The following is a 27199-nucleotide window of genomic DNA, read 5'->3' on the forward strand; positions in this document are numbered from 1 at the left end:
CTGTGTATCCAATTGGACCCCACTACCCATTAATGACATGACTTTCACAGTTACCCATTCAGAGCCTCAGTTTTTTTTTTTTTTTATCTATTCTGAGGATTAAAAAGGATAATGTACTTAGCATATATTAGGCTCTCAATAAATGTTAATATCATTAGGAATGGTATTAATACATTGTAATATTTTTAAAGTAGTACAAAAAGGGATAGAAGGTACAAAATATATTTTTCTTCCTCATGTATAAATTCTTCCATTTTCATTAAATTCTATTTTGGGGTTTAATCTTTACAAAACTTCCTCTTTAAATGAATTCCCAGATTATATACTTACATGGCACTTTGACCATCCCCTTCATAGGAGTAATTAATTAATTAATTAGGGAGGTAAGCAATTTCTGGTTCATGTCTGTCACCTTCAGTAGAATCTTAGCTCCATGATGGCAATCATGATATCTGTCTATGCACAGTATCTAACACAGGGCTTGGTACTTTGTTGACTAACAAAAATTTACTGAATGAATGAACAAGTAATGAAATAACAAAAAGCATTTTAACATGAACATTCTGAAATAGCATAGTCATGAGATTAAAAACAAGTATCATTTCCTCCATCTCTCTGGAAAGTGAGGAATTTCTTATAAACTATGAAGTGCCCATTTTATAAGCTAGGAAGATAGTCAACATTCAGATTCCATGGAGCTATTTTTGACAGATCTTCCTTACCAGAATCATACTGCCTAAACCTGTCTCCAGGTGTCCTTTTAGTTATAGTAGAGCTCTGGAAACCCAGTACTTTTCCAGACTCTCCTGTTCAGTAAAGGAAAAGTACTCAGTCTTTCTAGATTATCTTCACCCAGTGTGCATTAGCCCTTACTCACTGACTCATGAAAGGGTAGGGGCCTTAAAACTGTCTTTCATTTCACAGATGAGGAAATGGGCCCAGAAGAGTGGATTCACCTTCCTACACCTAACACTTGTGAGTAATAGAGCTGATGCCACTGGAAATAGTTTCATTCTTACAGTTCTCTCTCTCCCAATATAATAGATACAGATATAGTAATAGTATCATTCATTAAAAATTATGTTTATGAAAGAATTTTTTATTGTATTCAGGAAAATGCTCTTGTTATATTAAGTGACAGAAGCAGAGTAGAATTGTATGTATAATATGCATTCAATTATAAAATATACAAACATACTAGGGCGTGTGTGTGTGTATGTGCGTGTATATTTCTGTTATCTATGTAGAAAATAAAAAAGGAAATGTGCCAAAATATTAACAATGCCTACCTTTGGATGGTGAGGTTATAGTTTATTTTTATTAATGCTCTTCTGAATTAAAATTTTATTTTCAATGAGCATGTCATACTTTATAATCAGAAATTTAGGTTTTTAGATTCCTGATCTAATTTTTGAAAGGTTTTATTCTGGTACTGGTAAACACTGAGAGGTGAGGGAGCATCAATCTAGAGTCCAAAGAAGTTTTACCCAGTCATTTAACCTGATCTGTAAAATGGGTGGAATTATACCTACTTCACAGGACTATTGGTGTGTGTGAGTGTGTGTATGAAATAATATATATGAAATTCCTTTGTAGCACTAAAACTTGATAAAGCTGTTAAGTGGTATTATAATGATGGTAAAGTCCTATGGCTTAAATGAGGTAGGAGAACCCTTAGGATAGCAGGTACCTCTGTGCTGAGGAGCTTAGGTTGGGAGAAGAGAGAGATCTAAGTGTCAGGAGAAAAATGAGAGCAGTTCTTGCCAATACTTAAGAGAAACGATCACATGCTTGACCCCTCTTCTCCCTTTCCCTTATACTTCCCATACATGCTTCAATGTTCTCTCTTCAGATTAAATCTTCCTTCTGTCTCTTAAGCAGCCCATGCAAAAGGCAGCCTGTGGTATACAGGATCTAGTGCATTTTGAGGCAATGGCAGGTTTGTTTTCCAGTCCCTACATCCTATTTCACATTCTCTGTCCAGTCCCAAACTGGGAAGGGGCTACGTCCACTCTGGATAAGAGTTTGTAATGAAAACAAGGTAACTTTTAGTCAGAACCATTTGTATTGAGCTTTACCCTTTGTAAATCTTTCTGAATATCTTTGGGGTCTCACAAATCCTAGGGAAAATAAAATTTACATACAGCAATGATTTTTAAATGAGTCAAAGGTACCAAAAGTAGTATGTCAAATTACTGTTACTTTTACATATTAAAAAGTGATATAGGGGCACCTGGGTGGCTCAGTCATTTGAGTGACTTGATTTCAGCTCAATTCATGATCCCAGAGTCGTGAGATTGTGCCCCATGTCAGGGTCTGTGCTGAGCTTGGAGCCTGCTTAAGATTCTCTCTCCCTCTCTCTCTTTCTCTCTCCCTCCTTCTGCCCCTCTCCCCCACATGTACTCTCTCTCAAATTAAAATTAATTAATTAATAGTAATACAGATCTATGATAAATTTGCCCAAGAAAAATGAAAACATATGTTCACACAAAACCCTGTACACAAACATTAATAGTTGCTTTATTCATAATTGCCAAAAACTATAAATAACTCAAATGTTCTTTAACTGGTAAATGGATAAACAAACTGTGGTGCATCCATGTAATAGCGTATTACCCAACCATAAAAAGAAATGAACTACTGATAAGCACAACAACATGGATGATTCTCAAATGTGCTATGCTAAATAAGGGAAGCCAGATCCAAAAGGCTTCAATTGTATTATTCCACTTATGTGACATTCTGGAAAAGGAAAACTACAGGGGGAGAACAAATCATTGGTTGCCAAAGGATGGGATTGAGGGAGGGGTTCCACAAAGAGAGGCTCAGAGTGAATACTGGAAGATGATGGCACTATTCTTTCTTAAATGTTTACTTATTTATTTTTGAGAGGCAGGGGACAGAGAGAGAGGGAGACAGAAAATTCCAGTACAGGGTTCCAACTCACCAACTGTGAGATCATGACCTGAGCCAAAATCAAGTGTCAGAGGCTTAACAGACTGAGCCACCCAGGGGCCCCAAGATGGCACTATTCTTGAGTATGATACATGAATATGTATTTGTCAAAACTCAGAACAGCACATCAAAAAGTGAATTTTACTATATAAATTTTAAAAATAAATTTATAAGAGTAAAAATAAAGTAACAGGCCCTACTAAATTCAAACAATGCAAAGAATTCAGTTTAAAAAAAGAAGTCTCCCTCCCAGAGCTTTATGGTGATAGAGAAAATTCTGCATTTTGATTTGCAGTGATGGCTATGTAAATCTACACACGTGATAAAATGAGATAGAACTATACATATACATTACACCAATGGCAATTTCCCGCTTTTGGTATTATACTATAGTTAAGGTGTAACCACTGGGGAAAACAGGATGAAGATTACTAGGATCTCTGTATTTTCTTTGCAACTTCCTGTTTATATATGTTTGGAACTATCTCTCAACCAAACTTCCACTTTAGTCCTGCTCCCCAGAAGTTAACACTTAGAAATTTCTTGTGTATTTTCTGCATATAATATTTTATATGTGTATATATGCACATATAAATTTAACATTTTTTGAGAGAGAGCATGAGTTGGGGAGAGGGAAAGAGAGACGGAGAGAGAGAGAGAGAGAGAGAGAGAGAGAGAGAGAGAGACTCTCAAGCAGGCTCCACGTTCAGCACTCAGCCCAAAACCTGGATCAATCCCACCACCCCGGGATCATGACCTGAGCCAAAATCAAGTGTGAGACACTCCACCGACTAAGCAACCCAGGCGCCCCTAAATTTAACTTGTAATACAAACTAGCATGTTATACATATTGTTTTGCATCTCGCTATTTTTCAACGATTACTTTGGGGATACTTCCATATCACAAACACATGGATCCACGTCATTCTTTTTTCCTGCTGCATAGTATTCCATCACATAGTAGTGTCACAATTTATTTCAACAGCTTCTTATGGATGGACATTTGGATCTTAACAAGGAGTTGAATTTACGTAATCTGGAAATTTTTTAAACATAGAAGGTCAGCCGGAGTTGAAACCAAACGCACAATTTTTACAGATTCAAAACTTATCTCCCTAATATCTTTTGACCAGAAGGGGGAACGCAAGAGGCAGGAGAAGAAGCGAAACGCTAGGAAATATCCCTGGCCAATCGGGAAGCACTGGGGCAGACAGAGAATTACTGCCGGGTAGGAGTTCGCGGAGGGGCGCCCTACTGCTGGAGCAGGAGGCCGTGCTCCAAGATGAGCTTTCCTTAGACTGTAGCTCAGATATACCGAAGTGCGTCGGGAGTTATGCATGGTGCAGTTATGCGTGGCCATCTCTCGCCTCCCGCGGGGACCCCGGGCGGGGGCATAGTCTGAACCCCGACCACCTCCAGCCCACATACGCAGGGGGCGTACACGTGGTGACCTGCCCGCGCCCGGGTTTTCGGCTCCGGCTCCTCCTCCCGATCTCGCTCCGTTCTCTGCAGTATCACGTGCAACCACGCCGGGTGCAGGATGGCGGCTGCGGCAACAGCGGTGGGTGTCAGGCTCCGGGACTGCTGCAGCCGAGGCGCTGTGCTCCTGCTCTTCTTCTCCCTCTCCCCTCAGCCCCCGGCTGCCGCCGCTTGGCTGCTGGGCCTGCGGCCCGAGGATACCGCTGGAGGCCGCGTGTCCCTGGAGGGGGGCACCCTGCGCGCGGCGGAAGGCACCAGCTTCCTCCTGCGCGTCTATTTCCAGCCCGGGCCCGCTGCGCCCGCGGCGCCGATGCCCGCACCTACCCTTTCCCCGGGAGAGAACGGCACCGGCGACTGGGCTCCGCGGCTCGTGTTTATCGAGGAGCCCCCGGGAGCGAGCGGCGTGGCGCCCAGCGCTGTCCCCACGCGCCCGCCGGGGCCGCAGCGCTGCCGTGAGCAGAGCGACTGGGCGTCGGATGTGGAGGTCCTAGGGCCCCTGCGACCCGGAGGCGTGGCGGGCTCGGCTTTAGTCCAGGTGCGGGTGCGGGAGCTGCGTAAGGGCGAGGCAGAGCGGGGCGGTGCAGGCGGTGGCGGGAAGCTCTTCTCGCTGTGCGCCTGGGATGGGCGCGCCTGGCACCACCACGGCGCCGCCGGCGGCTTCCTGCTGCGCGTCCGCCCTCGGCTGTACGGCCCCGGCGGGGACCTGCTGCCCCCCGCGTGGCTGCGAGCGCTCGGGGCGCTCCTGCTGCTCGCCCTGTCTGCCCTCTTCAGCGGCCTTCGCCTGAGCCTGCTCTCGCTGGACCCGGTGGAGTTACGGGTGCTGCGGAATAGCGGCTCCGCCGCAGAGCAGGAACAGGCGCGCCGCGTGCAGGCCGTGCGCGGCAGGGGGACCCATCTGCTCTGCACCCTGCTCCTGGGCCAAGCCGGAGCCAACGCTGCCCTGGCTGGCTGGCTGTACGCCTCGCTGCCGCCGGGCGTCGGGGGCACCGGGGAAGATTACAGCGAGGCAGGGATCCACTTCCCGTGGCTGCCGGCGCTCGTGTGCACCGGAGCCGTGTTTCTGGGCGCCGAGATCTGCCCCTACTCGGTGTGTTCGCGCCACGGGCTGGCCATCGCCTCGCACAGCGTGTGCCTGACTCGGCTCCTGATGGCGGCCGCCTTCCCCGTGTGCTACCCGTTGGGCCGTCTACTGGACTGGGCGCTGCGTCAGGAGATCAGCACCTTCTACACTCGGGAGAAGCTGCTGGAGACGCTACGGGCCGCGGACCCCTACAGCGACCTGGTGAAGGAGGAGCTCAACATCATCCAGGGCGCCTTGGAGCTACGCACCAAGGTGGTAGAAGAGGTGCTGACCCCCCTCGGGGACTGCTTCATGCTGCGCTCTGACGCGGTGCTAGACTTTGCCACGGTCTCGGAGATCCTGCGCAGCGGCTACACTCGCATCCCCGTGTATGAGGGCGATCAGCGGCACAACATTGTGGACATTCTGTTTGTCAAGGACTTGGCCTTCGTGGACCCCGACGACTGCACGCCGCTCCTCACCGTCACCCGCTTCTACAACCGGCCTCTTCACTGCGTCTTCAATGATACTCGGCTGGACACCGTGCTGGAGGAGTTTAAGAAGGGTGAGCAGTGGTCTATCTCCTCTCTCAACTGCTTCCCCCTTCAAAAGTAATACCCTTTCATAAACATGTGAAGTTTCAGGTAGAGTTGCAAAGCAACTCTCCTATGGTAGCAAAAACCCAAGGAAGGCCTGACCCACCTCATGGCAGCTATTTTCGTTTCACTTCTCCCTACCTTCCTTGCAGCTGACTGAGCCCCAGCCTCTAACATTTTACTTGGCTCTTAAGATGCCCCATATTCCTCATTCATTCCCTCTCAGTATTTTTCAGGATCTAACAATTGGCAGGTATTATTGTGCAGATTGGACTCTGGGGATAGTCCTTGGAGGTCTTTGGGTAGCTCCCACCCAATACAGGAGGAACCTTCACAGCCTCCCATAGCTAGCAGCCTTCCTTTTAAACTCTTCCCAGGGCTGGAAACTCACAATCTCCAGGGCAAACTAACTCTGTTGTTGGACAGCTCCAGCTGCTGATAATGCCCTTCTTACATGGAACAGAAAGCTATGTCTTAGGAACCGCTCTCTGGGTCCTAGTTGTGCCCTTTGAATCACACAGACAGCTTAGTTTTGTTTTTTTTTTTTTGTCTTATTTAACTTTCCATCAGCTGTTCATTTGATATATGTCAGGTAACCAGGTTGGAGATTAAAGGTTGACTAAGATGGTGAGGTCCTTGTACTTCTGGGAATTGGGGTCCCATGTGATAGGGTAAATGTAGGTGTAAGGAAATATTCTGGTAAAGGGAACCACCAGAAAATTTGCATATGTAAATGAATGGGGTTTCCTTCAGAGCAGTCACCACCCTGCCAGTGTCATGTGTTTAACATGCATGTCTGGGGTTTGTCTTTAGAAACTGTCTTCTGGAGTTGAGTACGATTCACTCAAGAAAAATCAGCTTGGATTCTTTAGGGTTTTCTTGGAATTGCACAGTTTGACTGGTTCTCCTAGTTAACCAGAAAGACACTTGATTGTTTTTGAAAATCAAATCTACCTTCAAGAGTCACCATTGAGTTCAGAAGACTATCTCACAGACCCTGAAAACAATTCCAGAAATGAGTTGAGAACAGTGACATGGTTAGAATAAGTGTAGAACCTTCTAGAATGACCATTTTGAAGGAGGCTTTCATCTGTACATATGAATTAGCATGTTTATTAAAAACAAAACAAAAAAATCAATCCCCTGACTTTAGAATCAAGCTTCAAATGTAGCTTCCTTATGGCTAGCAGGAATCCCATTTGTCACATCTTGACACATCTTTCTGTTTATCAAAAATTCAATCTCATTACTTTATCATTTGCACTCTTTAGAACTTTCATTCAGAGATAAATCTTGGATCTTCCTCCTGCCACAATTTTTTTAGAGAAGTAAAATTGTCTTAAGTATCCAAGTGTAGCCTGAAAACCAGGGGAAAGTTGAAAACTGACTTTCTATCCAAGCTGTAAACTTTGTGTTGGTATCATGAGAAGGGAAGGAAAATGTATATACATTATAGCTGTTTTAGCCCAATCTGGCCTACTCTTTCCCCGCTTCTGTCTCCCCTAAGTCCCTGTATGACTTGTTCCCACTGTAACCTAAGGTTCATCCATCCACTCTTAGAATTAGTCTTACATTTTGTAAGACTCCTGCAGAAGGGAGTCTTGGATCTGGGCATAAAAACTGTAAAAATCCGTATATTAATTTGTAAGGACTGCCATAAAAAATACCATAAACTGAGTGGCCTAAATTATGGAAATTTATTTCCTTATAGTTTTGGAAGCTGGAAGTCCAAGATCAAGGTGTTGGCAGGTTTGGTTTCTCCCGAGGACTCTCTTTTTGGCTTGCAGAGGGCTGGCTTCTCTCGGTGTCCTTTCATGGTCTTCCTTCAGTGTGTGTGAGCTCATTCTTAGAATCTCTATGGTTCTAATAATTTCTTCTTATAAAGACACCAGTCAGATTGGATTAAGGCCTAGCCTATCAGCCTGATTATAACTTATCTATCCCTTACATGTGATAGTTAGGACAGAGTGCAGTTAAGATAGTGTCTCATTGTCATGTGCTATTGGAGGACATTTTTCAGGAAACTATAAACTCATTCATTCATTCACTATTTATTGAGCTTCTGCATTATAGGCAATAATGCGAGACAACAACACTGCCCTTAGAAAGTTAACAGTCTACAAAGGGGTAGTGTCAGAGTAAGGACAGTCTTCAGAAGCAGGAATTGTGTCTCACTAACCTTTGGATCCCTAGCACCTTGCACAGTGCCTTGCACAAGGTAGGCTGCTCAAAAAAGTCAATATTGATCTGAAATGAGTCCTGCTGAAGAATTTTGAAATCTGGTCTGAAAAAGGCTTGTCAGTGTTGTATCATTAGTTTGTAATTAGGCAGATCACTAAAGAGAAGCAGGGAATTATGGTGAACACGATTTGGAAATGTTGGGGCTCAGAGCCGACAGCCAGGAAAGAATTCTTGAGACATCTTTGGTGCAAAAAGGTGCTTTTATTAAAGCCGGGGACAGGACTGTGGGCCCAAAGAGCTGCACTGGGGTCATAAAAAATGGCCGATTATATACTTTTAAGTTGGGAGGGAGTTTGGGATAACACAAGCCTCAAGGTATTTTTGGAAACAAGGTTTCCAGGACCCTGAGGGGGGCTAGCTGTTAATAGGAAAAGGTCATTTATTACTGTTTAGTAAATCCTCAGTCATGAGACCCTTCCAGTGTACAGCAGTGGGCCATTTGCCTAGAGGATGTTTGCTAACATATCTTGGTGGGTAGAGAGTAAGGAAGTTTCCAAAGGAATTTTTATGTGTTAAAGTAGACTTACAGCATCCTGGGGGGATCAGGATAATGTTAAGCTAAGATTGCCTTTTGCCCTTAGCAAAGTGTCATCATCGAGGCAGCTGAACTCCCAGAGGAAGGTCACTCTATCTGTTTCAAGGACTTGTCAATGGGTTGTAGGTAGTAAGGAAATTTAATTTTTTTCTTTTGCCTTTGTTTCCCACATCAAACACCATGCCAAGAAAGAGATTTCCACATCCCTTCAGAGCATTTCTCCTTCCTCAAAGTGCGGTCCAAAAACTAGCAACGTGGGCCTTACCTGGGAACATGTTAGAAATGCAGAACTTCATACATCATTCTAAATCCACTGAATGAAAATCTGCATTTTAACAATCCCCCAGGCGACTCATGTACATTAAAGTCTGAGAAGCACTGCCTTCAGAGAACCCTTATTAACAGTGATTGGTAGACTTACTTAGAATAAATACCAGAAATAAGCATCAAGCTGAGTGTTCTCTGGCTTCATGCCATGTAACACAGTGGTCATTTTCCAAAAACATTATGTTTGCACCATAGGTTAGTAAAGGAAAAGAGTTGAACGACTTCTCCTTACCTTTAAAAACAACTTTTAAAGTAAGTCATAAAAGCCCTTCTGTTTCCCTCACTTCTTTGCATCTCAAGTAACTTAACTACCTAAACAAACCCATTAGGAGGTAGGGGAGGAAAATGACAAATAGGAACAACAATTACCATTAATTGAGCGACTTGCTCTGCATGGCACCCTGCCAAGCCCTTTACACACTCAGAACAACCCTCCTGGGTAGATATTATCAACTCCATTTTACAGGTGAAGAAACTAAAGCTCAGACCCCTTACATGACTTACTCAACTTTCCACAGTTGATAACTGAATTGTGATTTGAACTAGATCTGTGGACACCAGAATCTGTTCTTTTCCCCACTACACCAGTCTTAATCCATCCCCCATCCCAGAACTCCTGCCACCCGCAGGATTCAAAGCTGGCCTTTCACCTCTGACTTGCTGCCCATGTCTGATTTACCTCTAGTTTTCAAAGGTTAGAAATGGAGCTTTTATAATTACAATACTTGCTAACATATATATTGCATTTTACAAAACATTTCTACCCATCTTAACTGATCCTTAAAATAACTCTGCAGTTACAGGTGAGGCCCATAAGACCCAGAAAGGTTACTTGGCCTACCTAGGACCTTCACTGAGCTAGTATTCCAAGGCCCAGATTCAAATCCAGGTCATGTGACTCAAAGCTCTTGTCCATATGGGATTTCACCTCTATACTTCTTATGAGCTCCAGGTCTTTAGAAGTGGGGAAAAGGAGAAAGGTCTTTCTAGCTAGCGTGGTAGTTTTACAAAAGGTAACAGTATTTCTCCACAACTGGACTGTGAGTTCCTTAAGGGCAGAGAATGAATCTTACTTTACATTCTCAGGACAAACACAGTGGCAACCGTGGCAAAGGGATGAGTAGGTATTTGTTGAATGAATGGTTTTAAGTAGCTAATTTCTACTATATTTTTATGTTTGAGTGAGGTGAACCCAAAGTATAGAATAATTAGTGTTGTTCCATTGACCACAACCAACCTTTCCTCTTCATCTTCCCAGATTCTCTACCCCAGTCAGTGGCACTGCTCCTCCAGTCTCCCAGGCTAAAAACCCCCCTTTTACCCTTCACCCTCATGCTACTAACCACTGTCTTACTCTGCTTCAGCTGCCATAACAAAATACCATGGACTAATTGGCTTAAACAACAGGAATTTATTTTCTCAGAGTTTTGGAGACCAGAAGTCCAAGATCAAGGTTCCACCTGATTTTTTTTTCTGGTGAGGGCTCATTTCCTGGCTTGTAGAGGGCCAGCTTCTCTCTATATCTCTACATTGCCTTTCCTTGGTGCATATATACAGAGAGAGCCAGTTCTTGTCTCTCTTCCTCTTATAAAGATACCAATCCTGCTGGTTTAGGGCCCCACCCATATGATCTTATTTAACCTTAATTATCTCCTCTGAGGCCCCATCCGAGTGGGTAGGGGGTGTTAGTACTTCAACATATGAATTTGGGTGGTGGGGAGAGAGACATATTCAGTCCATAACAATCACCAAAGTCTGCCAAAAATTGGCCAAGATTGCATCTAAAATATTTCTTGTCTATATATAATATAGTCCACTATTTCTTTCGCTTAGGTGAGTCATTGAGTTTATTCAAGAAATAGTTACTGTGTACCGTTTAGGCACAGTGGAGGACATACAGTTCCTGTCTGCACAGAGCTTTCATCCAAAGTGAGAGACTGAAGTTAAGCACATGAGGTAGTGATGAAGAGCATAAGTTTTGGTGCCAGCCTGCCTGAGGTTTGGGACAGTTACTTAATTACCTATTCTGTTAGCTGTCAAATGAGGATAATAATGGCATTTACTCATAGAGTTGTTTGAAATAGTAATACAGTATTGCTTTATAATGCATATTTAGTAATTGTCATTGTAAATGTTAGCTAAGATTCTTAAATACAAACACAAACCTGTTACTCCTCTGTGCAAATGCCTCCTAAAAAATTTTGTGTCTTCCAATTTTTGTCTCCCTCAAATCCGTCCTCTGCAGTGCCACCAAAATAATCTCTGGTGACGTCATCCCCTTCTTAAAACCCTGCTGCATTCCCCACTGCCTGCAGGATAAAGTCTAAGCTGTGCTCTCCTGACCTCCTCCTGCCCTCCCCTCCAGGCCCATCCCTCACCACTCCTGCCACAGCTTTGTGCTCCAGCAACTGAATTTCATGGCCCCACTGCTGTCGCTTGCCTTTGTCTCTTTCCTCACGATATGCATTGCCTGATTAATCCCTATTCCAGCTCCTCCTTTAACACTCAGCACAGGGTCCACATCCTCTGGAAAGCTTCTCCTGTAAACCCCAGTTTGAGCCAAGTTAATTGTCCCATATCTCTCTTATTGAACTAACAAGTTGTATTATTGGTTTTTTGCTTATTAATGCTGCTCACCCCCAAGATGAGCAAAGACTATCTTATCTGTCTTTGTAGCTGTAGTACCTAACAATGGATAGGAAACATGCTAAGTTTTCAGTAAATGTTTGTTGAATGAATGAATAACTGAAGGAGTTAAACTTTAATATAATAGAAAGGCTCTGCAGAGCTCTAGTAAATGAATCATTAATGATCTCCAGCCAATCATTTTGGACGATGCAGGACAAAGGCAAATTTTAAGTCTTAGAAGAAATGTGCTGCGTGTATGTTTCCTCCACATTTTTAGGTAAATCTATATTGTAATAATTATTTATCCTTTTTCATGTTCAAAGCACTATGCTCAGAGTTGGATGTATGAGATATAGTCCCTGCTCCCAAAGAGCCGACAGCCTGAAAGAATAGTGTTCTCCTGTGGAAAGGTAGGAGGCAGGTTGGACTCCCCTTTCCTCCAACTTTAACAACATTACAATTTACAAGTCATGGACCTATATGGATAAGACAGACCTGTGTATAAATCATTAAAATAAAAGTGATAGAATAGAAATACAAAAATTCAATGAGAACATGGAGAAGAGAATGACTATGGTTAAGTTATAAAATTTTTATAAAATTTCACTTTTATAAAAATTTTACTTAAGTTTATAAGTTTCTATACTGCATGTTCGTTACAGAAAACTGAAAATTTTAGAAAGCATGAAAATCACCTGAAGGTAATCATCCCACTATCCTGAAATAATAACTCCTAATATTTTGTCATGTTAAAAGTGTAGCACCCCGGGCGCCTGGGTGGCTCAGTCTGTTGAGCATCCAGCTTCAGCTCAGGTCGTGACCTCGTGGTTCCTGAGTTCGAGCCCCACGTCGGGCTCTGTGCTGACAGCTCAGAGCCTGGAGCCTGCTTCAGATTCTGTGTCCCCCTCTCTGCCCCACCCCTGCTTGTGCTCTGTCTCTCTCTGTCTTTCAAAAATGAATAACATTAAAAAAAATTTTTTTTAAGTGTAGCACCCAAACTAACAACCTTAATTCTTAAAAAGACAATGAAGAGGAAAACCCATGATCTTGCCTTCTTCCACTAATAAAATATCCTGTTCTAATCCTAAAAGTGATTTTTTTATATGATGATATTATTTTCACTGTAGCCTCCTTGGAAGTAAGTCCTATAATTTGGGAAGACAAATTTATGAAATAGATCCTTAAAGATTTGTTGAACTTAATTTCTAAAGTTCGCTACTCTGCTTATTGGATTGTTATTAGGAGAAAATCAACCCTATGCAGAAAACAGGGAGAAGGAATAAAGCTTTGTTCTGAAGTCAGAGGCCTCTAGGTGCAATTGCTGTAATATTTAACAGTTAGACAATTTCGCTCTGCTGGGTTAGTAACACCATCTTCCTAAACAAAAGATGGCACAGTACGCATACTGTTGGGTTATTCTATCTATGGACTAATGTGGCTGTAAAGCGGCTTATTGCAGTTTTCATACTCAGTCTTTGTTCATTTGTTGATTCATTCTTTCATTTATTCAGTAAATATTGAACTGCTTTGGACCAGGCACTGTACTAGGCCTTGGGAATACAATGGTGAACAAGACAGACACTGTGGAGCTGAAAGGTATCCTCTTCAAGCTTTGGTTCTACCGCATGTGATCTGGTGTTCAAAAGACATCCAGCCAGCTAGTAAGTGCTGCTGGCATAGATATGCCATGTAACATTTTCACTGAGGAATAATCTGGTTGGAAAGTCAGTGTTTTGCTTTATCACTCCCAATTCAGGTGTGATATTTTAGCAGAAAGAATAATCCTTCAGGGCACCTCGGTGGTTCAGTTGGTTAAGGGCCTGACTCTTGGTTTTGGCTCAGGTCATGATCTCATGGTTCCTGGGATCAAGCCGGCATCGGGCTCTGTGCTGACAGTGTGGAGCTTGCTTGGGATTCTGTCTCTCCCTTTCTCTCTCTCTGCCCCTCCCCCAGTTATACATGTGCTGTCTCTCTCTCTCAAAATAAATAAATAAACTTTAAAAAAGTTTTAAAAAAGAATAATTATCCCATTGTTTTATTCTATAAAAAGCTGCTAAAACATTAGCGCTACATTTTTTGTCTTTCATAAAAGAAAATAAAAAATTATTTTCACTCAAAGTTATATTTTGCTGATATAATTAAGTGTAATATGTTTAAAAATGTGTTAGACATTGCTAGATAGTAATTAGTGAAATTTAGAATGTTTACCTTCTAAACAATAATTAGAGCAAGCAGTAAACAAAGCATAGTCCATCATGTAGAGGGAGGCAGAACAAAAAGGAACAAGAAAAAGTAGGAATAATTAAATATACAAAGTGTTAAATTGTTGATTTATATTTCTTTCTTTAAAAATTTTTATTATGATTGTTGTAATATGGTTCTGAAATAATTTTTTTTTTCTCAGCCTGGCAAAAGAAATACCAGGTAACAGTAGAATTTAGCTGTAAGGGGCACTGAAAAACCTGACAGAGAATCTAATTCACGCATTCATTTTTAGATTTAATTATCTTTTCCAGAATATAACAGCCTTCATTGTCAGACTTTTTATCTAATCTAAATCCCACAGGCTGCAGTTAAATTCCATTTCCTTGTTTTATCATCCTTGTTGAGTCCTCTCTTATCTGAAGAGTATAGTAGCTCACCTCAATTCCATTTTTTAACAGTCAAATACATTTGGTTGTGTTTCTGGAGCCCTTAAAGCATTTGGGTATCACGGTGGGGGGTGGGGGGTCTGTAAATGTACTTTCTTCAACTGGTTTGCCTCTAGGCCCACATTTGGGGACCCTTGGACCTTCCATAACAACTCTTCAATTCCCTTTTTATTTTCTGCTGTCTGTTCCTTTCCAAATTGGGATTCTTCTCAATTCATTCTTTCCTCTCTTTCTCCCTTCCCTCCTCCCCCTCTTTCTCCCTTCCTTCTTTCCTTCTTTCCTTCTTTCCTTCCTTCCTTCCTTCCTTCCATATGACATCATTCTATATCAGGCCTCCTGCCCTCCTGGCACTTGCCATGCAGTTGGAAAATATACACTAACCAGTAACTGATTACAAGTGGTAACAAGTAATTTGAAGAACAAATAGAGCCATGAGAGCATATAATAGGGGCTCTGACCTGGTCTTGTGGCTAAGGATAGACTCCTCCCTGTCCCCAAGTGATATTTGAGCTGAATCCTAAAAGGGTGGCAAGAAGAAGTTCACTAGAGGAAGAGCTTTCCAGGAGAAGGGAGCAGATGTGCAAAGGATCCAAGGAAAGGGGGCCAGTGTGGGTGCCATGTGGGTTCCTGAGCCATTTAATATCCATTAGGGAAAGTGCTACCTTCCCAGCCAACCTTCCCTCTACCCCTCGGGATTGTGTAGACAGTTGAGTTCACAAATATTCACTGAGTGCCTGGCTGCCAGGGCTCTGGGAGATGGCTATGGATATGAATATGGGAAAGAGCCTGGCCTCCAGGAGCGTGAAAGTAGGAAGAGCCTTGATGGAAATGATATCAAACAGCCTGGCAGACAGGCAAGGGCATCCACACCTCTGTGGGGGAAGGGAGAAGGCAGAAATTCCCTGGGAGGATCTGGGAAAACTCTGAGGAAGTCAATGGAGAGGGATTCTGATAAGCATTTATGAAGGGAAAAGGCATTCCAGCTGAGGCAGGAGCTTGAACTAGAAAAATAAAAGCAGAAAGGGAGCCAACCCTGTATTTGAATGCTGGTAAAGCAATGATCTTAATGCTGCTTTTCTCCCAGCAAAGTGGGGAACTAGGCAGAATGGGATATTCATCAAACATAATTTCTGTTCTCTCCAAAGGCCAAAACTGTATATTTTAACCATTTTTGGTGGTGATATTTCTAAAATGTTTTATGCCCATTCCTGCCTTCCTTAGGAAAGGATCCTAAATATAACTTAATCTTTTCTTGATGACGCAGGATCATGGTCATGAGAATCTAGTTATTTTATGCTGTATTATAAAGCAGTCCACTGTCTACTTTTTCTCTTTTTCTCTGTCCTCTGGCTCTGGCTATCAGCTGCTATTTCTCTCTGAGTCAGCCTCAAGTAAATCCATCCCCCAACCTCACCCATCACAAAACCACTCTTTCTGTGTCTATTTCAGAGCTTCTGTTTAACTGAGAAATCAAGTAAATACACGTGTTGTGAATTATGTGTCTGGTATATAGTAAGCTTCAATAAGTATTTGTTGAATAAATGACTAATTAGGCCTTGACTGGGAGCCTAGTAGTGCATGAGGTTGGTGTATGGACCTGGGGTAGATCCTTCTGGGCAGGTTCAAAGCTGTGCAAAGTCATATCTCCAGATAATGGGTTGTTACACTGCTATTTTTGAGTGTTGCTTAGCAAGCCAAACTGCCAACCAGCTTAGATCCTAGTGACTAACGACTATGTTTTCATGCCCTGGTGATGCTGGTTACCATGGTGTTCTACACTGTTGGCTTTTTTATAATTGCCTTTTAGTGGCTCGAGAAAATTTTTTGTGATAAATGTATTGATTATTCTATTTTAGATGAAGTAGACTAAGATAATTGCTACAAAGTACAGCCTTTTTATTTTAATAAACTAGGGAAAGGAACTGTTCTGTTTTTCCAAATCAAGGTGGTTGCTACAAGGCTGGTAGGTAAGGTAACATTTTTGTGCTTCTCTTCCTGATTTGATAGAAAGTGATTTGATTTGATTCTGTAGATTTTTTTAAAAAATCTATCATGTGTCAAAGCATCTTTTTCTCATCTTACTCCAATGGAATTCTTCAATATTAAGATATAAACGTTAGATAAACATTAGGAGTTCACAACGCTTTGTAAACACAAGACACTGTAACTATTGGCACTATTAGAATTCCCGTGTTATCATATATTATCACAAAGAAGCATCCTGTAAAACCAAACTGTTTTTGTAGCCCCAGGACTGTTTAGACTAATAAAAGTAGAGAATTTTAGAGCCAAAAAAGGCACCTTGGAGGTCACCTGCTCTCATCCTTTAATTTTAAGGTGGAGGAAACTGAGGCCCAGAAAAGACAAATAATACAAATAGTGATGATAATCCCTTATAGTTAGTCTTTACATTTGCAAAGATCTTTCCAAAACAGTAACTCATTTTGTACCCACCATGCAGGTGAAGTCAATAGAATTTTTTCCCTTTTTGTATATGAGGCACCTGGGATCTGGAGACAGGAGTGTCCTGCTCAGTGTTAGTGACTGAGGCAGAATCAGAAGCCACATCTATGACTTAACTACCTCAGACCACGGAGCCACAGACATAGATTCCTAAACACCTGGGCTTAGATCCTGGCTTCTATGTTTCCTGGCTGTGTGACTAGGGAAGGTCACTCTACGACTCTGAATGAGGCTTATCTCCCTTCTTAAAATGGGAATGATGATACTATATTGTAAGTTTACTGCAAAGGCTGAAGATAATGCCTGTACCACATTCAAGACACTCCACCATTTGCCTTCTACCTCCCTGATCTAATTACATGAATTGTATCTAGTTAGTCATTTAGTGTAACAAGTGCTTTCTCTGATCCAACCCATGTAAATGTGACTGTACATAATGAACAGAAGTGAGAGCTGCTTAGAGACAAGTCACTATTTCTCTAAGTCTCCATTTTCTCATCCATATAGTAGTAGTAACAATCCCTATTTGGCAGAGATACTGTAAAGATTAGGGTTTAATAGGTATGGCAGTTACCACTAGGGCAAAAACTGGAAAATGGGGTGTGCTCTTGGGAGTCAGCTTGATTTAGATCAGAAACAGTGGAGGAGAATGTTGGAGTAGCTGTAGACTGTCTTTACCTGGAATGAGAACCTTCAAAAGGGTGGGTTTTAAGGTTACCTCTGGAGTCTGGCTTACTCCGAATAGAACCCCTGAGAGCCACATCTCTCTCCTCCCTAGGACCAGCTTAGTTGAGTCATAGCCCCTGGGCTGGCCCAACACTGTATGATCTCTAGGCAACTTAGGCAGGCCTATTTGCCTTTCAGTGTCTTTCTTCATGTCTGAGGTTGGTTCATGGCCTGAGAATGTCACCATTAGTCAAAGCTTAGCCAGGTCACTTAGGGTCATCATGGTGATTTTTAAGCTAAGGACTCTGGTTATGTTTAGCCTGAACCTGGAGAGAGACAAACTGGCCCCATAGGCTGCCTCCAAGATAGGCTCTGGGTCTGAGAGGCTTGAAGTTCAAGTATCCAGTCTCATTTACTTGTCTTGAAGCTTTTCACAAACCCCAGCTAGGTGAGTCCTGTTCACTTCCCTGAGCTCAATATTGGCTCTACCACTTATTAGCTGAGTATCCTTGGACCAGTTATTTTCTGAATGGGGAATAAACACAATCCATTTTGATAGAGTAGTGCGAAAGAAGGCAAGGTATATACCAAAAACGAAAAAACCAAAAAAACAAAAAACCTCACACATGGAGGCCATTAATGGCAGCAAGAAGACTTCAGGAATAATCCTCCCTGGTAACTTGTACATGTTACTGAAGCGGGGAGTAAGCTCATAAATGCTTTGTGGGGGCAGTCAATCTTGTTTTGGTGGATAGAATGGATTGGAACTGGAGAAACCACAAGGAGGATCGGTTAGGAAATTAATGCAGTTGTCCAGGATCCAATGCAGAGGTGGAAACTAAGGACTGTGCACTTGCAATTGTAATGGAGAAAATCTCTTAGACTTCATTACCTTCAGGATGCTCCTTCTCAGGCTCCTTTACTGATTCCTCCTACATCACATTCACTGAGCAGGGCCTTCTCATATCAGATACTCAAATATTTGTTGCATGAATGTTGCATCTGTGACCTCTAAATGTTAGAACACCTCAGCTCAGAAATGGATCTTTGTCTAGTCTCACTTCCATGACTATTTCATTCATTCTCCCAAAGATATCATAAGTTCCAGATTTATGGTTCCAGCTACTACTTGACATTCCACTTAGAGGTCTGAAAGGCATCCCAAACTTAAACTGTTCAAAACTGAGCTCCTGCTGCCTCTTCCAAGCTGACTCCTTGCACAATATTCCCAAACTCTGGAAATTGCAGTTCCATTCTTGTCATTCAGGCCCAAACTTCTCTTTCACTGTTGCTCCACATCCAGTGCCTCATGTAGGCTGTGCTTTCAGCATATCTGGAGAATCTGCTTACATCTCACCACCTCCCCTACTGCCTCCCAGCCAAGCCACCACCCATCTCTCACTTGGTTGACGGCCAGAACTTCCTATGATGTGTCTCTGCTTCTACCCCCACCCACTTTGTGTCCATTCTTAACACAACAGCTAAAAAGAGTCTTATAAACATAAGTCAGGGCTCCTGGGTGGCTCAGTCGGTTGTGCATCTGACTCTTGATTTTGGCTCAGATCATGATCCCAGAGTCATGGGATTGAGCCCTGTGTCAAGCTCCACACTGATCATGGAGTCTGTTTAAGATTCTGTCTCTACCCCTCCCACCTCCGCCCCCCTCCCCTCTCCTGCGCATGTATGCACATATAGATGCATGCTCGCTCTCTCTCTCTCTAAAAAAAACAACATAAGTCAGATCATATCACTCTTTTGTCAAAAAACAAAAACACACCAACACGGAACTCTACAATGACTATGTCACTTGAAGAGCCAAGTCCTTACAAAGGCCGTCCAGGCTTTATCACAGGTGTACCTACCCTATCCCTTACCTCCCTGACCTTGGCTCCTACTACTGTCCTTTCCCACATTCAGCAGCCACCCCACTGACATCTTTGCCATTCCTTAAGCACATCAGTTGTACTTCCATTTACTACAGGCCTTTGCTTTTTGTTCTACTGCAAAGGTATCCCCCAGATATCCACAGGGCTCCCCACCTCACCACCTTCAGATCTTTACTGAAGTACTACCTTCTTGGGGAGTTAATCCCTGCCCTCTGCTACCTAAAATTGTAACACCTATACACTTCCCCATTGCTCTTCCCTGCTTTGCTTTTCATCTTAGTGCTGTGATACTGACTTTACGTAACACTATTTATCTGGCTTATTATCTCTCACCCCCAATTACTAAAATGTAAGCTACAGAAGGAAAATGATTTTGTTAGTTGTGTTCATTGCTGCATTTCTAGTGCCTAGAATAATGATTGGTACATAGTAGTAGTCATTTATCAACAATACTTATTGGTAAAATGAAGGAAGAAAAGGTGAATTGCAAGAATGTGGGGATTTTTTTTCCTAATAGGAAACAAAGAAAAAGAAGGTAAAAAATGACTCCTCAGTTATGACCCTGGGTAACTAGAAGGTTAATGGTACCATTTACTATAGTGAAGCGGCAGGAAGATCGGGGATAATGGCTCTTGAAGATCACGTGTTCCTGTTGAGATAAGCGATTTTGACAAGACAAGGAGAGAGCTCAGGCAAATGTGTAAAGCAGGATAGGAGTTCAAAATAGACACTGATGTTAAGATATAAATTTAGTCCTCAGGAAAGAGGTGGTGGTGATATTTAAGGTGATGGGCTCTGCTGGGATCTGTAATCAGGAAGAGAGAGGAACAGAAGATCAAGGACCAGAGCAAAGGCTCTTGACTGCAAATGCCCAGTAGAGTCACCTGAAGAAGTTTGAAACATAACGTCCCAATGCCTGCACTGTACCCTAGGCCAGTTAGATCAGGACTTCTGTGAGTGGCACCCAGGTAATCAATAGGTTTTAAAGCTCCTCAGGTGGCTCCTACATGCAGCCAGGGTAGAGATTCACTGAGCTAGAGACTTTGACATGTATTTATCTTTAGATGAAGATAAAGGAATCCTCAGTGGAAACAGAAAAATGTCAGCCATAAAGTTGGGAAGCAACCAGGGTCTTAACCAATTCTTCTCGTACTTCAATGTATGAGAGCCCGTAAGAATTATCTGGAGGTCTGAGGACATGCAGACCCTGACTCAGACCGCTGAGCTGGAGGCTGAATGGCTGCCTCCAAGGGCTTCTCAGCAATGCCAGTGCTGCTGGTCCAAGGGCCACACTTTGAGTGGCAAGTGTCAGAAGCAGAGCTTCTCAACCTTCAGTGTGCATGAGCCTCACCGGGGATATCACTGAAATGGCTGTCTGGACGCCACCTCACCACCTGAATCCTGATTCTGTAAGTCAGTGGTAGGACCTGAGAACCTGCATTTTGAAGAAGTGCCCAGGTGATGGTCAGTGCTGCTGCTTCAAGGAACACGCTTCAAGTTCAATGTAACCCCAAGGTAGAATGATATACCAAGACCAAGGTAAGAAAAAAGAGTCAGTACTGTCTACTAAATGAATGAAAGATGCTGCAGTGACACCAGGGAGGATAAAAATGTAGCAAATGTCAGTGTGTTTTACAAGGTGAAGGTCATAAGTGAGGCAGGAACCATGAAAGCATAAAATGATTTCTGCTTTCCTTTGTTCTCTATTTCGAAGCAATTATGCTTTTGTCCTAGCTTCTATATTTTATCTTGGGAACAGTTACCTTACCAAAGTGTTGTAGCTATTTTTAAAAGAGAGAGGAAGCAAATCAATTCTTCGCTTTTTTTTTTCAAGGCGTATGCTAACAGGGGCCTTAGGCGCTCTTCTCTGTGATGTGCCGAAACCATCTAGAGACTATATCTATTAAAGACCCTTGGAGAATGTTTCAGCTTCTTCAAATACTGAAATATAGTTGTGATGTTGCTGCCACTTGCTAACTTTCTGTCTCTTTAAAGCAAGGTTTCCAACCTCAGCACGATCGATATTCTTTATTGTAGGGCTGTCCTGGGCATTGCAGGATGTTTAGCTGCATCCCTGCCCTCTACTTTAAAAGCAATGCCTGAGAGGCACCTGGGTGGCTCAGTCGGTTAAGCATCCAGCTTCCATTCAGGACATGATCTTACAGTTCGTGGGTTTGAGCCCCATATTGGGCTCTGTGCTGACAGCTTAGAGCCTGGAGCCTGCTTCAGATTCTGTGTCTCCCTCTCTCTCTGCCCCTCTCTGCCCCTCCCCCACTCACACTCTGTCTCTCTCTCTCTCTCTCTCTCAAAAATAAACATTAAAAAAAAATTTAAAGCAATGCCTGAAAACCTAGTTGCCCTTCTAAGAAATCTGACATGTGGTTTGGGTATGTTGATGCAGTTGGTGTTGAGATAGACTACTACCAGCAACCTGTACTAGCACTCACCCTTTGGATTTGGGGGACAACAGAAATGACTAATTTGATTTTCAGTAGTGGGAAATTTTATTGACCCGGGATACATCAGAAGCCTAATAGATAGTGCAGCACCTCAAGCTTGTTTCAGAGGTGATCGATACAAAAACTATGAGAAACCCATTTTCAAACTCAGCATTAAACAGCCAACACATACTCCCTGCCCAATGTCAGCAAAATACCATAACCACCACATCGTATGAGAGAGAGCACTTATCAGCTGGCTACTACAACTACCCTTTGTTCCAGGCAGTTCTTTTCTGTCTTTTAGTAAGTTCTTAGCATCTGGTGACTTAAACCAGGTACACCAAAGAGACTAGGATTTTACTAGACATCTCAGTGCTTATTTTTTTTCCTCATTAGTAAGTCATCAGGCAAAAAACCAGAGTGCCATGGAGCCTAACCATAAACCAGTGGTTTACAAACTTCAGCCTGCATCAGAATCAGCTGTAAAGTTTGTTAAAATCACAGATCACTGGGCACAACCCCTGAGACTCTGATTTACTAGGTGTGGGGTGGGTGTTGAGAATTTGCATTCCTTTTTTTTTTTTTTAACGTTTATTTATTTTTGAGACAGAGAGAGACAGAGCATGAACAGGGGAGGGGCAGAGAGAGAGGGAGACACGGAATCTGAAACAGGCTCCAGGCTCTGAGCTGTCAGCACGGAGCCTGACGAGGGGCTCGAACTCACGGACCCTGAGATCATGACCTGAGCCGAAGTCAGACGCTTAACCGACCAAGCCACCCAGGCGCCCCGAGAATTTGCATTTCTAACTCGGTTCTCAAGTGATGCTGATCCTGCTGGTCCAGGGAGCACACTTTGAGAACCGACTATTAGTTCTCAGCCTTGACTGAACATTAACATCACCTAAGGAACATTTTAAATTATTGATGGCATGGCCCCACCCCAAACTGTTGAAACCAGAATCTCAGAGTGTGAGATCCAGTCTTTAGAATGTATTTATAGCTTCTCAGATGATTTAGGTTTTTTTTTATTTTGGAGAGAGAGTGCAAGTGGAGGAGAGAGGCAGAGGGAGCCCCTCCACACTAAGCCTGGAGCCCGATACCTGAGTCAAAGTCAAGAGTCAGAGACTCAACCAACTGAGCCACCCAGGTGTCTCTTCTCAGATGATTCTCATGTACAGCTAGCATTGGGAAGCACTGAACCAGTGACGTGTACTCCAAAGCATTGGGCTTGGAGGGTCTCTCCAGATAGCCCTGTTTAAGATCCCAGAAAGTTATGACTGACCCCTTATGTTTCATTGAGGATAGAGTTCCAAACAAAACCATCCTAACGCTGTGGTCCAATCAAGGCTCAGGCCATAGACATGTATTCTCTAGTTTGTGTTTCATCAGGATGTGGACAGCATTGAAACTAGAGGCTGTAAATCCAAAGCTGGGAGAAAGTAGCCAGGCTGGAGGGAAACAAACCAAGGCTTAAGGAGCTCACAGCTGCTAGAAGCTAGGAAAGGTATGTTGGCAAGTCAAACCATCAGGACAGAGCTGGGGATTCTGCTGAGGCTGGACACTAGGAACATGTTAGGGATTCAAGCCAGAGGCCAGAGACTCTATAGTTACCAGTCCAGGAGAACACCAGTAATCTGAATAAAATATACTCTTTTTAAAAAATATTTATTATTTATCTTTTTAAATATACTCTTTACAACAGAGGCAAATGTAGCCTTAAGTTTTAGAAAAGTGCATTGCATAAAATCCACTGTGTCTATATCTTTCAACTCAGCTCACAGATTTCCCATCTGTTGGTGTTCAGTGCTGCAATAATACAGTCCAGGGACACGGACCTCATAATACCTCATAAAGCAGTAGCATTCATGAGTTTTCCATTTAAAACATTACCTTACCTTTTGCCTCATTATATCTTAATGATATCTTTGTTCTTAGATTTCCTTCCTCTCAGCTGTGACAAGCCCTCATCCCTGCTCAGCTTTTCCACAGCCACCGAAATTTATAAGGTGGTGCCCTCTTCCCCATTCCTATTCCCCTGATGGCCTTGCCTGTGCCCACTTTTGGTCTTTGCCATGTCCTAGAGCACAAAATGACAGCAAGTACTCTAAACTAGCATTTTACCAGCAGCATCACCACCTGTGTCCAAACCAGTGTTGCTCTTATATTTCAGCCTATTCTCTTTTTGTGAAACAGTTCCTATTTTTACTCACCCACTGACTTCCTGTTCATTCAAGCACTGGTTCTTTCTTTTCCAATTCGCTTTAATAAGAGCTTTATTGAGGGGCACCTGGGTGGCTCAGTTGGTTAAGCATCTGACTTTGGCTCAAGTCATGATCTCACGGTTCGTGAGTTTGAGCCACGCATCGGGCTCTCTGGAGCTGTCAGCACAGAGCCCGCTTTGGATCCTCTGTCCCACTCTCTCTCTGCCCCTCCCCCACTCGGTCTCTCTCTCTTATCTCTCTCAAAATAAATAAACATTAAAAAATTAAGAGCTTTATTGAGATAAAATTCACATACCATAAAATCCACCCTTTTAAGGTATACAATTCAGTGGACCATCAGTTGTGCAACCATCACTGTATACTTCTAGAACGTTTCATCACCCTAAAAGAAACCCCACAGTTTCTCCCCACCTCCTTCTTCCCCTAGCTCCTGGACATTACTAGTCGACTTCCTTTCTCTATAGATTTAACCTATTCATAGGGTATTTCATATAAATGGGATCATACAAGGTGTGGCTCCCTGGGGTCTAGCTTCTTTCATTCAGCATAATGTTTTCAAAGTTTGTCCATGTTGTAGCATGTATCAGTACTGCGTTCCCTTTTTATGGCCAGATAATATTCTATTGTCTGGATATACCACATTATTTATCCATTTAGCAGTTGATGCACGTTTGGGTTGTTTCAACCGCTTATCTATTAGGAATAATAGGAACCTTTGTGTACATATTTTTGTGAGGACATATGTTTGCAGTTTACTTGGGTGGTGTATGCTTAAGATTGGAATTGCTGAATCATATGATAATTTATGTTTAATATTTTGAGAAACTGCCAAGCTGTTTTCCAAAGCAGGTGATTCTTTTACAATCCCACCAGCAGTGTCTAAGGGTTCCAGTTTATCCGCATCCACATTTGCTGTTATCTTTTTTATTCTAACCATTCTGGTGGGTGTGAAGTCTTGTCTCTTTAGGGTTTTGATTTGCATTTCCCTAATGATGAAGATGCTGAGCATCCTTTCATGTGCTTATTGGCCAGTTGTATATCTTCCTCAGGTAACTATCTAATTACATCCTTTGCCCCCTTTTTAATTGAGTTGTGTTTTTATGTGTCGTACACTTTATATATTCTGGATACAAGCTCTCTATCAGATATATGATTTGCTGGTAGTCATTAAATACATCCTAAAAGTATTCTAAAGTCCAGCTTATCTATTTTTTTCTTGTTTTCTTGTATTTATGGTGTCTTATCTAAAAAACATGTTCTATTCCAAGGTCACAAAGATTTACTCCTATGTTTTCTTCTGAGAGTTTTGTAGTTTACACTGTTACATTTAGGCATTTGATCCATTTTGAGTTAACTTTTGAGTCATAATGTGAGGTAGGCATCCAACTTCATTCTTCTGCATATGGATATCCATTTGTCACCTGCTAGTTACGGAGTTCTTACGCTGTGCCAGGTGCTATTCTTCGATTCTGGGGAAATGGAGATTAAGTAGAACATAGCTGTTGCCCTTCAGAAAGCTTATCATCATAGTAGGGGGAATCACTTGTAGAGAACAACAGCATGGTGAAATTATGTCTCACCCCTAGAGTGGATATAGCAGATGGTAGCTGCTATAATAATAATAATAGCTATTATTGTTGTTAGTATAAATGTCAAAAGAGAGATTTATACAAAGTACTATGGCAGGAGGAAGTGACTACATTTTCCATGTTTCAAGATTGGCTTCACTGGTAGCCACCCCCAACCCTTCAGAGGCCCAGGAAACAGGAGTACAGGGAGATAGGTCTCTTAAAGGGCAACCTTTTTGAGAGAGAGTGGACCTCAGGTATGTGTGTTATGGACATAGCTGGTGTCTTGAATAGAGGTTATGTGAACAAGGCTATGTGATTTCTGATTCCTTTTCAGTCTCTTCCCAAGAAAGAATGACTTCCTTCATTTGTGTGTAGATCTCTATAGGTATTTGAGGGAATCAGAAAGGCCAATTGTGAATTACAAAGTATTTCTAATCAAGTACATAAGAGTTTTGTCTTGAATATTACATAATTAGGACTTAAAATCTCTATTCCCTGGCAATCACATGGTGTGTCCTCAAATCAGCATTATAAAGTGTAGACCAGTGGCTGATTTTCAGATGGAAGTTATGGTACTCTTTGTGAAACATCATAAAATGTTAATTTATTTAATCCCATTATATGAACTAATCTCTTAGCGGCCAGAAGTATGGCTGTATGGCTGCATTATATATATTCTGCGCTCCACAGTATAAAAATTATACAGTTTTACAGAAAATAGTTTTAAGAAATCACTTTTCCGAGTTCTTCATTATACTAGCCATTTGTTCTGTCATCTGTTAGCACGTGTTAGCAGAAAAGTGAGAACAGGTGCCATAAGTTTAAGAACAATGTGTTGAGGAAAAAAATCCTTTAAATTGATCACATTCTAACAATTAACATAAGCTAATTTAAGCTATAAAATGCAGTTGCAGTTGTTTCAAAGAAGGATAATTTTAGAACCACTGATGTAGAGTTTAAATTTTAATTTAAATACATTGTATTTTATTTAGAAAATAAAGGTTTTAGTGTCTGGTTTTAATATCATCTATTGTATCAACTATGGATTTTCATTCAGTCTCAGTTCCATTCATCAGGCATTTATTTGCCTGCCTGTTATATGGAAGGTACCCTGTCTTGGTGTACATCCTGAAGGATCTTATGGCCTGAGGAAGAAACATGGTCCAGTAGAGAACACATACATTGCTAGTTATGAGAAGCAGCAAACTGACAAATGCTCTAACAGAGTTATCAAGGGCTTCAAAAACAGGCCAGGAGAGATGCGTTCAGATTCAGAATGGGGCAGATCTTTCTTGAGGACTTTCTTGAAGAGCTGGCCCCTGAGCTGGATCTTGAAGGGCCAGTGGAGACAGAATGGGAGGAGACCATGTGCACGAAGACTTTGAAAATACACATAGACAGGGTTGAGAGAGTGAAGTTAACATGGTGCACCTGGAGTATAGAATGAGTAGGGAATGTAGCAGGGCATTTTGCTGTCT

At 42.3% G+C, this 27199-nt stretch overlaps 1 protein-coding gene across 4 annotated transcripts in view; it reads left to right on the top strand.

The window, feature by feature from the left end:
- The first annotated feature begins 4440 nt into the window (after window positions 1-4440).
- CNNM1 (cyclin and CBS domain divalent metal cation transport mediator 1) overlaps window positions 4441-27199 on the top strand; it is a 58544-nt gene continuing 35785 nt past the window's right edge. For all 4 annotated transcript variants that reach the window (XM_042960183.1, XM_042960184.1, XM_007099079.3 and 1 more), the window contains exon 1: window positions 4441-6059. In XM_042960183.1, coding sequence (XP_042816117.1) covers window positions 4496-6059 — 1564 coding nt within the window. In that variant the 5' untranslated portion in view covers window positions 4441-4495. The remainder of the gene's footprint in view (window positions 6060-27199) is intronic.

Source organism: Panthera tigris, chromosome D2 (assembly GCF_018350195.1).
Source record: "Panthera tigris isolate Pti1 chromosome D2, P.tigris_Pti1_mat1.1, whole genome shotgun sequence".
In the NCBI taxonomy this organism is placed as follows: domain Eukaryota; kingdom Metazoa; phylum Chordata; class Mammalia; order Carnivora; family Felidae; genus Panthera; species Panthera tigris.